The sequence below is a fragment of the Amblyraja radiata genome, chromosome 2, assembly GCF_010909765.2.
Source record: "Amblyraja radiata isolate CabotCenter1 chromosome 2, sAmbRad1.1.pri, whole genome shotgun sequence".
Taxonomy (NCBI): domain Eukaryota; kingdom Metazoa; phylum Chordata; class Chondrichthyes; order Rajiformes; family Rajidae; genus Amblyraja; species Amblyraja radiata.
In genome coordinates this window covers 127,562,832-127,576,958 of record NC_045957.1, presented here as the reverse complement: position 1 = coordinate 127,576,958, position 14,127 = coordinate 127,562,832, and the positions used below count along the sequence as shown (strand labels likewise).

At 42.4% G+C, this 14,127-nt stretch overlaps 1 protein-coding gene across 1 annotated transcript in view; it reads right to left on the bottom strand.

Annotated features, from left to right (window-relative positions):
* plxdc2 (plexin domain containing 2) overlaps positions 1–14,127 on the bottom strand; it is a 461,845-nt gene that overhangs the window by 64,850 nt on the left and 382,868 nt on the right. Inside the window, exons 10-12 of the mRNA XM_033015387.1 lie at positions 12,763–12,823; positions 11,998–12,160; positions 7,635–7,673 (exon numbers count right to left, since the gene is read on the bottom strand). Of these exons, the coding sequence (XP_032871278.1) occupies positions 7,635–7,673; positions 11,998–12,160; positions 12,763–12,823 (263 nt within the window). The remainder of the gene's footprint in view (positions 1–7,634; positions 7,674–11,997; positions 12,161–12,762; positions 12,824–14,127) is intronic.

Here is a 14,127-nt window from a genome sequence, read left to right as displayed (position 1 = left end):
TTCATCAGACAACTAAGAACATTCAGCATGTCTCCAATGATTCTTACCAATTACTGCAGATGCATTACAGAAAGCATCCTTATAGGAATGCTTCACAGCTGGTTGTGGCAACTGCCTAAGACCGCGAGAAATTACAGAATTTTGGATGCAACTCAGTCGATCCAATGAACTAGCTTCCCCGACCACCCTCATTCTCCTGACTTCATCTACACTTCACACTGCCTCAGGAAATCAGCCAAGGTAATCAAGGATCACTTACACCTTGGTCATCCTCTCATCTCCCTTCTCCCAGGTGCATACAAGAAACAACACTTTAAAATACCCACCAAACAGATTCAAGAACAGCTTCTTCCCCGCTGTCATCAGATTCTTAAATAAACCTCTCAAAAGGATGTATTCCCGATCTTCCACTCTGCCTCATTGTGTTTTTTTTTAAATCTGCACTTTCACTGGTAACATTATATTCTCTGCTGTGTTGCTGTGTTGTCGTTCTGTTTTTGCTCTACCTGTTGCACTCACAGATGGCGTGATCTGCCTGGTTAGCACGTAAAACAGGTCTTCCACTGTGTATGGGTATGTTTGGCAATAATAAACCAATATCCTGGAGTGATTTTAAAACTGCACTATTATGGGGCTGTCCCACTGTATGAGCTAATTCAAGAGTTCTCCCGAGTTTCCCCTGATTCAAACTCGGAGAATTATGGTAATAGCCGCTCGTAGGTACTCAATGCTCTCATGGACATTTTTCAACATGTTGAAAAATCTTCACGAGCTTACCGCATTTCCCCGAGTACCTGCTGTTAGCGTTACGAGCCGCTAAGATACGTCCCGAGCTCCGACGTACCCGCTACGTACATTCTAAGTGCTTACCGTGAGTTTGATTTTTTTTTTAAACTCAGGAGAGTTCTTGAATTACCTCGTACAGTGGGACAGGCCCTTTACTAGACCAAAGATCATGGGGCAGAAAGGTGATTCAAGATCTGAGGCTACCAGGTCAGCAGAACAATAATTGACAAAAATTCATCATGCAGAATGTGTAGTGTATCCCACGACCTGCTTCACAACTGTTATCTAAATGTTAGGCCCACAGCAGTTAAATCTATATCCAAGCTCAATCATGGATTTAATCTGAGATTGCTCAAGTTTATGAATAATTACTGAATGTGATTCAACAACTTTGGAAATAAGTTGAATATCCATCATAGCTAAATTACAGTGTTAATAGGAATCGATTCCTTGCGATCTCCAGTTATGACAGAGAAACTCAGAATGTGTTTGCATTCATCTAAAAGATTTGCTCAATACTTCTATTTTGGGATACATTTGGCACTCTGATAAACTGAAACAATTCCTCTACCTTTCAGTTACATGGCTATATACACCAGTCAACTCTCATATTAATTGAACCAAAATTATTAGATTCTAGAGGACTGGATCACCAGCAATCGATTTTTGAATCTAACATGGACATAGTTCAAGTTCAAATGAGTTTATTGTCATGTGTCCCTGATAGGACAATGAAATTCTTGCTTTGCTTCAGCACACAGAACATAGTAGGCATTTACTACAAAACAGATCAGTGTGTCCATATAACGTAATATAAATATATACACACATGAATAAATAAACTGATAAAGTGCAAATAACAGATGATTGACTATTCATAATCAAAGTTTTGTCCGAGCCAGATTTAATAGCCTGATGGCTGCGGGGAAGTAGCTATTCCTGAACCTGGTTGTTGCAGTCTTCAGGCTCCTGTACCTTCTACCTGAAGGTAGCAGGGAGATGAGTGTGTGGCCAGGATGGTGTGGGTCTTTGATGATACTGCCAGCCTTTTTGAGGCAGCGACTGCGATAAATCCCCTCGATGGAAGGAAGGTCAGAGCCGATGATGGACTGGGCAGTGTTTACTACTTTTTGTAGTCTTTTCCTCTCCAGGGTGCTCAAGTTGCCGAACCAAGCCACGATGCAACCGGCCATCATAACGATGGTGTTGCAATAGGTCTGTGACAGGGTGACCCCATTATCTTCCCACTTATAAATTGCCTCAATATCCCCCCTACTTGTCTAAACGCACCACCCTACAGACTGAAACTGGCTGCAAACCATTTTTTTCTCCTCACAGTTACACGCCGTTTAGCAGGATGCAAATGAGGCACTCCGAATTAAAATAATCTGGGCCACAAACTAGGTATCTATATAAATTAATTTATACCAGCCAATTTTTGGTTTCCTTTGTCATCCAGTCCATGCAAATCCCACTGCCACTTCAAAACTGTGATGTATGAATAATGGTGCATTTGCAATGTTACCTTAACAATCCTGATGTGATTGATGACAGACAAAAACCAGAGCTGAAACATGACCTGTTTCTCTCTCCACGTTGTTCCTGCTGGGCATGTTTCAGATTTCTCTGTTTTTCAGATCTCCAGCAAGTGTCACTTGAACCCATTATTTATATAGCACCACAATAAAAATGGAATAAAATCCAGGTCATTGGTATTCTTGCACCTTAAAGACCAATTCTGCAGTAAATGTGTGCTATTAAAGAGATCTGTTGGACATGCTCTGTAAATTTAAGCTTTGAGTGCAGTAACAAACTATCTAAATTGCTACTTTTGCATAAATTTCTTTATTTTCACTTTACGATTTTTTCTCAATCAAAGATTGTAGATTAACAATTCATCTGTAAACTGCACCTTTAACAGCACAACACTGCCTTGGGTTATGTACTGAAACCTTTGATGTGGGGTTATTAACCATAAACCTTTTGATTAGAGGCAAGAAAACACACTTTCAGCCAAGGCAAATATCTTCCAACATCAATACCTTTTAAGCCCTTCAAAGTTAGCATTCTCAGTCTGCTGTTAATACCCACTGTGCGAATGAAAACGTTTCTAGGACTAACTGAATCAACTGGAACACAATTTTGGGAAAAATGCTCCTGTACATATGTTTCAAACAGTTAAAGGATCTTTTAAGTGGGATTTTTCTTTGCCGAGAAAATATTTTTTTGTTTGTACTTGGACTTTTTACCAGAGAGACTCAAGTGCACCTGATTCAAATTATGTAAAGAGGCCTTCCTACAAACTGCAACAGGAATGAAAGAAGCAGAATACACTAAAGTGCCTCACCTGGAAGTGGACCATGTACAATAAAAGAAGTCTTTACATGGAGAACCTACATAGGTAAACAATCCATGAATAAGTGTGGTGCTGGACATGGCATTTGTTTATCAAAGCCTATTGACATTGTTCACAAGGTTTTTAGTTTTAGTTTTAGAGATACAGCATGGAAAAAGGGTGTTCGGCCTGCACCGTACCTGTGTAACCTGTTCACACTAGTTATATGTAATCCCACTTCTGCATCAACTGCATCTACTGCCTACACACTAGGGGCAATTTACAGTGGCTTGTTAAAAACAAAATCAAAAGTCTTAAGGATGTGGGAGGAAACCGGAGCACCCGGAGGAAACCCACACAATCACAGGATAAGGCGCAAACTCCACACAGACACCACCCGAGGTCAGGATCAAACCCTAGTCTCCAGACTGTAAGGCAGCAGCTCTACCAGTGTGATCCAGCTTGTTTTACAAATTAGTTATAAATACTTAATGCATAAAAATTAGATACTTCTCATTGCTCTATTATTTTGCTTCACAGTGGCACAGTTGTTTACAGGCTTATTTGTTTAGAGACTCAATTGATTATCTTATCAATGTGAAGTAAATGAGTGTTTAAAACATGACAGAATTTACAATATCAATGCAAACAACAATTTATTTCTCGGGAAGGATAACTTCCAGGTTTCCCTTCCTGGAAATGCACAACTATTTTGTTCCTTTCTTATTTTTGCTCTTTCCCCCACAAGTTACAGAAGGATCTGTTCACAGAAAGCTTCTGTTACAGAACCCACAGAATTATTTGTTCTCATATCAATTTTATGGGGCTTTTTGAAAGGTAATTTTTGTTTTAGGTTTCTAAGCTCGCCTGATGGATCAAATGCGAATTTAAGTTCAAGGAGTTGATGCTGAAGTCCGATCTTCTCGACAAAAGAGGCAGATTAGTAAAATGTAGCCAACAAAAAAGACGCACCATTCCTCCTTCTCCCTGCTTTAATCCGGCAGAAGGTACAGAAGCTTGCAAGTGCACACCACCAGTCTCAAGAAAAGCTTCTTCTCCTCTGTTACCAGGCTTCGCAATGACCCTTATATAAGTTAATGTGCTGGCTAAGTCATCTCTATCCCACTGAGGACATTGGATTTTGTTTATGGAACTGATGCACTACAATGCTGAGAACAAAATTCTGTAATCTGTATCTTACCCTTTGCTATATCTATATAGTTTAGTTTAGTTTAGTTTAGTTCAGTTTAGCTTAGTTTAGTGATACAGTGTGTAAACAGGCCCTTCGGCCCACCAGTCTGCACCGACCAGCAATCCCCCTACGCTAACACTATCCGACACACACACACTAGAGACAAATTATAATTATACCACGAGAATTAACCTACAAACTTGTACGTCTTTGGAGTGTGGGAGGAAACGGGAGATCCCGTAAAACCCATGCAGGTCACGGGGAGAACGTACAAACTCCGTACAGACAGGCCCCCAAGGTCAGGATTGAATTCGGGACTCTGGAGCTGTAAGGCAGCAGCTCTACCACTGCGTCACCGTGCCGCTGTGTATTTGAGATTGACTTGATAGTATTTATATATAAGATATCTGATGATTGGAAGCATGCAAAACAAAGGTTTTCACTATGTCTCATTACATGTGACAAAAATAAACCTAAATCTAACTAGTCACACTGCAAGAGGCTCTATACTCAACCTGCACCTACTCAATGAGAAGCTCTGCACAACTGGCACCACCCTGAAAAACTCACTTTATAAGAAAGGAAATCAATAGTAATTCTCCTTGGCACAGTGTGCATGGATGTAAAAACTCTTCTGGTTGAGTAATCTCCTTTAGGGAATGAAATATGTCATCCATACCTTGTATTCACTTCCACACTAACAGATTGTTCTCTCAAGGGACTTAACAAGCTATTCTGTTGCTTCAACACCTCCTTCGAAAAGTATGGATCAGCAATAAGTGAGTCTTGGTTGTGATTAAAAAAAGAATCTATGGTTCTTTAAAGTATTGGATATAGCTGAATCCACCAAAAGCTCAAATGAGGCTAAAGTTAAATTGGAAATGAACAAGGCAATCATCAGTATATCTAGGGAACCTAGTAACAGTGTCATGTGGATCTCTTTCATTACAGTGTTATACAGCATGTGAAATATTCCTGTTGTAAAGGGCCTGTCCCACTAACACGACTTTTCAGCGACTGTTTTCGACCTTCAAGCTCGAGGGCACTCGCCTGAAAAACCTCGAGCTGGATCGACCGTCAGCGATGAAACCCCGAGCCGGATCGACCGTCTGCACGCACACACACACACAAACACATCGCAAAGGCGGGGGCCAGGGAAAGCGGGGGAGCGCTGTCTGATATTCACATTTAACATTAACGGTCGGTTTACTTCCATTTTTTTCTCAACGAGCTTTACCTTCGATTACCTTCGATAGCATTATGATCTACTACGACCTACCTCGACTAAACCTACGAGTAAAAAAGTATCGATTTTATCCATGGTGACCTTTATTTACTGAGACCTCGAGTACGTGGGGACTACTCTTGAGCATGAGGGAGAGTTACAAAGACCTCGTAGGACCTCGTGTCGACCATGCTGCGAGTATGAGTCAAGGGCAAACTCTTCTAAACTCGCGAATTAGGTCGCCGCCGTGGGACCTTAAGTATACTGGACCAAAAATTCCTGACCAGAGAGAGATTAAATTAGATTTCTGCCCGAAGCAGCCAAAGAATTTGGATGGGAATCTAGGTTTACTTCCATTCTAGTATAGATTTATAAATGCAGGTCAGGGATTGTGTTGGCTTGAGTGTATGTTCTCCCGTACTCGCACAGATAAGGAAGGATATCAAAGAAGCTTTTGTGTTTCCCCAGGAGTTTCCTCGTTTTCTGCCCATGATAAGCTTCTGCAGAACTCACCCCAGTTGAGACCTGGTGCAAGTGTTCAATCTACCAGAAAATTGATTAACTTCTCTGGCATTTAAAACTCTTCCCCAAGGATTGAAGACCTACCCGTGAAATATTTAATTTCAACTTGGTTAGGTGGGCCTGATGAAATGTTGGAAAGAATGGTTGCAACTCCACTTTGGAAGATTGGGTTAAATCAGTCTAAGGCAGGTGTTAGGAGCTTATTCAGGGTATTCAGAAGCTCCATTCCTTCATTTTCAGCTGCATATTCAGCATGAGGAGCTTAAAGCATCTGGATATATGATAGTTGGCTTCAAGCAGTCAGCAATTCTTAGAATTGAACTTACAATATGAGTGTATTACTGAAATAAAAAGGAGGCATGCAATCTAAGGGCCTTTCATATTGATCATATTGAATGGCGGTGCAGGCTCGAAGGGCCGAATGGCCTACTCCTGCACCTAATTTCTATGTTTCCATGTTTCTATGTTTCTTTCTTCCACTTAAGATTTTATAGGGTAAACTATTAGAGCCTATAAATGAAAACTCTAGCGGCATCAGTGAAGTGCAAAGGGTATCGATTATATTGGGAAAGGTTTGCAGTTCTGGCAATAAGGCTGCGGAAAAAGTGTAGAATGATATTAGATTTCATTAACATCGTGCAATGATGACTTCCTGAGATTTTTCATGGTGGACTGGTCTATTTACGATTAATGAGACAGTGCACTGAGAGCTCAGTGTTATCTAGGGAGACGTATGGAGAAGTATTGTCTCTTCAAACCATGCAGTTGTTGTTTAAAGGTCTGCATCTAATTTCAGGTAGAACATCTGACGCACTTGGCAAAAAGAGAGATAACCCCAACAATATATTTTACACTATTTAGCGCCACAGAGCCTGTGGTCTCTTTGTGGTAAACTGGAAGGCAAGGTAGACATTTCAGTCCTTTCCATCTACTACTTGAAATTTGACTATTTAGGTTTGATGGCGACATCTGCCTCATATTAAACTCGTCGTGATGCTCAGACATAGTGGTCTTGCCCAACTTCTGCTCCCGTAGGTCGCATTGGGGAAAATCGATACAACTGGAGCATCTAACAGTGAAGTGCTGCTCCTTGATAGGATTCAGTAAAATTTACTGCATTTGAGAGCTAGTGTGAGTGAAATTGGAGTGACACCCTTATTATTGTAATAAAAAAATAACATATTATCTACTTCATCACTTGCATTAAAATTGCTGAAGAAATTGTGATATTACATGACATAATATGTTCAAAATCAAAACCAAATCAATAAAGCTGTTTTAATACTTTCATATCCAATATATTTGATGTGTAACTGATAAAATGCATGAACACCAGGCGTCCAATATGGAAACTGTATTTATTCTGAACTCAGTTTTCATTACAGCTATAGACTGAGTCTCGGCAAAGATGGCACAAGGAAAAACATCTTGTAAAGTATTATATATACAGAAAAGATTTCTCCAAACGAGCAGTGTCCTTATTGTTGTCAAATCCACATTGAAGTCTTGGCTAAGTGCCACTGTGTGCTATAAATGGATTCAGCAGAAAAATGAACACATATAAATACACTTACCTCCATTGTCCCTTAGATGCAGAGCGATCTTTGTGTCATCTGTAACAGAATTAAAAAGATGTACTTTAGAGAGTTAGTGACAGCATAGAGTCATAGGGCAATGCAGCACAGAAACATGCCCTTTTGCCCAACTTATCCATGACCTGTGCGTGCCCGAACTATAGAATTGAGCAGTACACAAGTCCAAACTCAAACAGCACATCTCAGGGGCTTTCAGCTAAAAGCTGAATAACAGGACATAGTAGTTAAAATTGGAAATCCTATAAAATCACTTTATAGAACATATACCTAACAATACAGAAGATAGACACAAAAAACTGGAGTAACTCAGCTGGGACTAATTCTGAAGCTTCCTTAAGGGCCAGTCCCACTTAGGCCATTTTGTAGGAGACTGTCATAGTCTTGTCAGATCACCGTAAAACCAGCGACTGGATCCCATCCTACGACTATGTCTACGGCAAGCTACAGCAACCTACAACCTAATCGATGTCACGCTACGGCAAGATCCCGACAACCGGCGACCCAATAGTGGTGACTTAGGATGTCCACCTTCGACACATCTGCGACGACACTTACGACAACCAAAGTTAAGCTGCAACAAGTTACGACCCTGTAGGCGTCAAGTGTGAGGCCAATGAACCTCATTTTTGACCTCCAAAATAATGACATCATCCTTTTTTACTATTAAAGGGTTTGTCGGGTGGGGTTTCCAACCATTCTGAGTCATGACAGCCGTGAAGAAACTTCAGCGGGCATTGCTCTCACAAGAAGAATCCCTGCTGCTGGCAGCAGCCCTCATGCTTTTTGATCCGCAAGACAGAAGGTCAAGAAGAATGGTGAAGAAAAAGCCCAAGAAGAGGTCAGTGTGGGTGGAATCCTTGTTCCAGAGTAGACCCAGTTTGGGCCAGGATGAAAACCTGATGGCTGTGCTCCAGCAAGAAGATCAGGCTGTTTTTAGAAACGTCACTAGAATCCACCCTGAGCTGTTTCAGGAGCTGAAGACATGGGTGGGCCCTCTCATGGAGCAAAAGCAGACCTTCATGAGGAAGCCACAGGAACCAGGCCTGCGCCTAGCCATCACCCTCTGCAACAAGAGCCTCTCCTTTAGCTTTCTTACGGCCCACAACACCATCAGCAAGATTGTCTCAGAGACCTGTGAGGACATCATCAATGCCTATGAAGATGAAGTCATGGACTGCCCTAGTACACCAGATGAGTGGAAGAGAGTGGTGCTGGGCTTTGATACAAGATGGAACTTCCAGCACACATATGGGGCAGTTGACGGCAAGCATGTGGCCATCAGGTGTCCAACCAAGGGAGTTTCAATGTACTTCAACTACAAGAAGTTCCATTCCATCGTACTCCTAGCTACGGTAGATGCGAACTACAACTTTCTGTTAGTGGATGTGGGCACACCTGGCAATGTCGCAGATGGTAGGATCTGGAAAGAGACCTCCATTGGGCAAGCACTGGAAGAAGGAACAGCCGGCTTTCCTGATCCAGAACCTCTGCAAGGAGAAGACAACCCTGACATCCACGACACACTGGTTGCTGATGATGCCTTCCCACTCAGGTCATGGATGATGAAGCCACACCCTCGCAGGCAGATGTCAAGGGAGCAGAGCAGATGCTTGTTGACTACGATGGAGCAGGTGCCCAAGAATGTGGAGACCATTGCGTACGCAACATGTGTCCTGTGCCTCCTCCACCTGGGCCTCCTCCACCTGGGCATACTCCTCCTGGGTCAGCTCCACCTGCCTGGTGGGTGGTGATGTGTGATGCCCTTGCGCTGCCCCTTCCTTCTCTTTGGAGCCATGTTGCACCGTCTGATGTCCCGAAAACAAAATGCGCAATGACCATGCACTAGATTTGAGTCACCACGTGGAGCTGTGTACTTACATTTTTTCAATACGCCAATCAAATTCACCGTAGTGACGCCATGTTATCCTAGGTAATAGTAGGTAGTCGTGATAGTCATAGATAATCGCCTTTGCTGACCGGTCATTTTCATTGGCTCATTGCGGAAAAAAAAGGTATGTAAACAGCACCACGTGAAGCGCTGTCATTCCAGTGCGCAGTCATTGCGCAAATTTTCTTTCAGTGGATCAGACGGTGTGAGACATGGCTCCGAGGAGAAGGCTTCAGCGCAGGGGCAGCGCACAAGCCTCAACACCACCCACCAGGCTGTTATCAACATTTGTTTGTTTCTAAGACTTTAGTATGTTTCATATAACCATATAGCCATATAACAATTACAGCACGGAAACAGGCCATCTCGGCCCTACAAGTCCGTGCCGAACAACTTTTTTCCCTTAGTCCCACCTGCCTGCACTCATACCATAACCCTCCATTCCCTTCTCATCCATATGCCTATCCAATTTATTTTTAAATGATACCAACGAACCTGCCGCCACCACTTCCACTGGAAGCTCATTCCACACCGCTACCACTCTCTGAGTAAAGACGTTCCCCCTCATGTTACCCCTAAACTTCTGTCTGTTTCATTACCAATAAAGGAAATCCCTGACTTTTAAATCTCAAATTGATGTATGAATATAATTATTTTTCATAGTAGTCCCTCATGTCATCACTTATATCTCATATTTCATTTCTCATATATTTAGATCATTGAAACACACACAAACGCAAGGAAGGAATGCACTGTAATTAAAGTTGGACTTTTCACATTTATTTTTTTTTAGATATAGAATTTATTGCCACACAACCAGGGTCGGTGGAATTTGGGTTGTCGGCAGCAGTACAATAATAAAGAACACACAGCCACAATAAAAATGTAACACAAACATCCACCACAGCATTCATCACTGTGGTGGAAGGTACAAAATTTGGCCAGTCCTCCTCCATTTCCCCACCGTGGACAGGACCAGAGTCCAGAGTCAGTCCAGGATCGGCTCTTCCTCACCGGAGATTGTGGCTTTAAGTTGGTGTAGGCCGCAGGCCGGCGGTCGAGATTTAAAGTCTCCGCCGCAGCCAGAAGCACCGTAGACTGCAGGGCCGGCGGTCGAAGCTCCCCTCCAGGGGTGATGTTAAGTTCACGCCGGGCCCGCGGTAGAAGTTGGCCGCGGGCCGGCAGTGATGGCTTCTTCTTTCCCCGGGTCCCCCACGAGGGATCCCGGGCTGTAGACGCCGCGCCAGCTGGAGCTGTGCAGACCGCGGCTTCAGGCTGCGACTTCAGGCTGCCGGCTGCCGCGGACTTGCTAAACCGAGCGCTCCCCTCCGGCGAGCCCCAGCGAGGGCTCACCTGCTCCACGCCGATAGTCCATGCTGCGCCCGCCGCTGAAGTCCCGGGCGCATCTCCTTGGAAAGGCCGCGCCGATCCTTGATGTTAGGCCACGGGGGAGGCGACCTGGAAAAAGTCGCCTCTCCATGGAGGAGGCGACCGAAGCGATTTCCCCCTCACCCCCCCACACCACCCCCCACACAAGACACACCGAGAAACATCAAACACATACTTTAAAACATACTAAAAAAAAAAAAAAATTGAAAAAAAACTAACGTGCTGCTGACATGGCTGCTGCCAGAGTAGCGCCCCCTACGAAACGTTTTGATGAAGTAAACAGACACAAGCACTTCAAATGCACTGCATTTAAAGGATTTTATTTTTATACATCTCGATAAATCTAACACTAAAACAAGCAATACACTGAATTTAAAAGAATGAAAAATCTAACGTCATTTTTATAGGTGATCTTACGACTATAGAGTCGTAGCCAGTCGTAGCTTGTCGTAGCTTGCTTCAGTGATCGTAGGTGTAGTCGTCTGTAAGTCAAAGGTTGTCGTCTTCAGTCCCCACTATTGGGTCGACAATTGTCACGAGTGCATCGGTGATTAAGTCGTAGATAGTCGTAGCTTGTCCTACATAGTTGTAGGATGTCTTCTACATAGTCGTAGGATGCGTTTGATACATTCACTTTTTCGGCGATTCAACAAGACTATGACAGTCGCCTGCATTCGCAAAAGAAGTCGCCTAAGTGGGACAGGCCCTTAGGGTGTTTAAGATTATGGGGAGAAGGCAGGAAAGATTGATTGAATGGTGGAATAGGCTCGATGGGCTGAAAGGCCTAACTCTGCTCCAATGAGTTATGAACTTATTATTTAAATTGGAAAACTTCTACAATTTCTGTGAGACACTTTGTGAAGTTAAAATACTTTCTAACCAGAGCAAACTGTGTATATTAACAAATACAGACACAAGATATTGGAGTAATATTGTGCGTAATAACAGACTGATTAATACAGATAACTAAGCTATACAAGTAAAAATTTGACAATTTTATTTTGCAGCTGCCATGATATTCCTTGACTGGTGATCAATGTACTGTTAGGTTTGATTTCCACATACCTTCTGTGGTTAAGCTGGAAGTAGGAAGGCCAGATGTGATAGCAGTTGTGGATGTGGTGCCTGGGGTCTTGTGTGTTGTCGTTGTCATCACAAGGCTTGTGGTCGTAGCTGAAGAAGCTTGAGTCATTTCCTCAGGCGAGATGTCACAGGCCTGATCATTAGACTAGTAGAAAGAGAGCAGTTCAGCTCCAGTAAAGCGTAGAAACTAATTATCCTCATAAAGCAACCACCCTACGGCATTATTATGGCTACAAAAGTACCATTGGAGACACTGTGGACACAACTTTTATCATGATATGCGCAGAAAGAAACTGCAGGTGTTGGTTTGTACCGAAGAGAGACACAAAGTGCTGGAGTAACTCATAAGGTCAGGCAGCATCTCTGGAGAAAAAGGATGGATGATGTTTTGGGTCGGGACAGAATGGCAGTCTGAAGAAGGGTCCCAACTTGAAACATCACCCATCCGTTTTCTCCAGAGATACTGCCTGACCCACTGAGTTACTCCAGCTCTTTGTACCCATCTTTTATCATAATATAACTGGCACACAATATAAAGGGCGCAACAGTCTGATGGCATTAGATAGACCTCATCATACAGCTAAAAAACATCAATCCTTTTGCTTCAAATCCATTAATGTAGTTAGTAATGTTACAGTCAATGCTTTTCATGAACACGATTTAATGAGGTGTAGAAAATAATACAATTCTATTTGAAATTAACTTTTGTTCTATTACTCATCTCAACTCTCCTTCAGACCGACGCACCTCATCAGGACAGCCATTATCCACCCAATCTTGTCGATGACGATCAAATCCATTGGAACACCTGGTTACACAGAAAACATTAACTGTAAATTCCATTCCTATTTTGCGACCCTATTTAGAAAACAAATGGGGGCTGAGGGATGATCTTAAATAGATGTATAAAATCAAAAGTGGAATAGATAGGGTGAATGCACAGAGTCTTTTTACCCAGGTAGGGGGAATCAAGAACCAGTGGACAAAGGTTTAAGGTGAGAGGGAGAAGATTTAATAGATACCTGAGGGGCAACTCAGAGGGGGGTAAATATATGAAGCGTTAGAAACATAGAAAAATAGCTGCAAGAGTAGGCCATTCGGCACCTCTAGCCAGCACCGCCATCCAATATTGTCATGTCTATCATCTAAAACCAGTACCTCGTTCTTGCTTTTCCCCCCATATCCCTTGATTCCTTTTGCCCTAAGAGCGAAATCTAACTCTCTCTTGAACACATCCAGAGAATTGGCCTCCACTGCCTTCTGTGGCAGAGAATTCCACAGATTCACAACTCTCTGGGTGAAAAAGTTTTTCCTCATCTCCATCCTAAATAGCCTACCCCTTATTCTTAAACTGTGACCCCTGGTTACCCTCCAGTCCACAGGAACTGATCCAGAGTCCAGAGAACATTGGAGTTTCCAGAGGAAGTAGAGAAGTAGGTACTTTAACATCATTTAAAAGACTCTTGGATAGCTACATGGATAGGGAAGGTTTAGAGGGAATATGGGCCAAATGCAGGCAAATTGGGCCTGGCTAGATGTAACATCTTAGTTAGCATAGAGAAGTTAGGCTGAAGGGTCTGTTTCCATACTCTGAGGCTCAATGACGCGATAACTCTTTAATTTCGTGGTTTTTTATAATAGAGCAATTGTTTCTCTTTCTTTCTCTCTTTTCTAGGGTCTATTTCTTAACTTTCTTCTCTAACTCTTTTTCTATTGGGCTTTTTTTTTCAACACTTTCTCGCACTATCACGACTCTTTCTCACTTTCCTTACTTCCTTTATTTTTATCTTTCTTTAAGCTAAAAAAATGAAGGGGTACAACAAATGTAATAAGATATATGTGGTGTGTACTACTGTAACTTATTGTACTTCTAATAAATAAAAATTAATAAAAAAATAAATTAAAAAAAAGCTCTCTAATTTCGCTTTATGTTGCCGAATAGGTAATGGCATTGAGCTGGTATTGGAGAAGACAGAGGGAATATCTGTGATAAAGGATACTAGATCAAATTAGTTAGTGGAACAGTTAATGGGTGACATTATGCTTGTTTCCCTGTATTACGTGTTGCTAATAACAGGGCTGTTAACGTAACCAGCAGGTCAAGCTGTATCA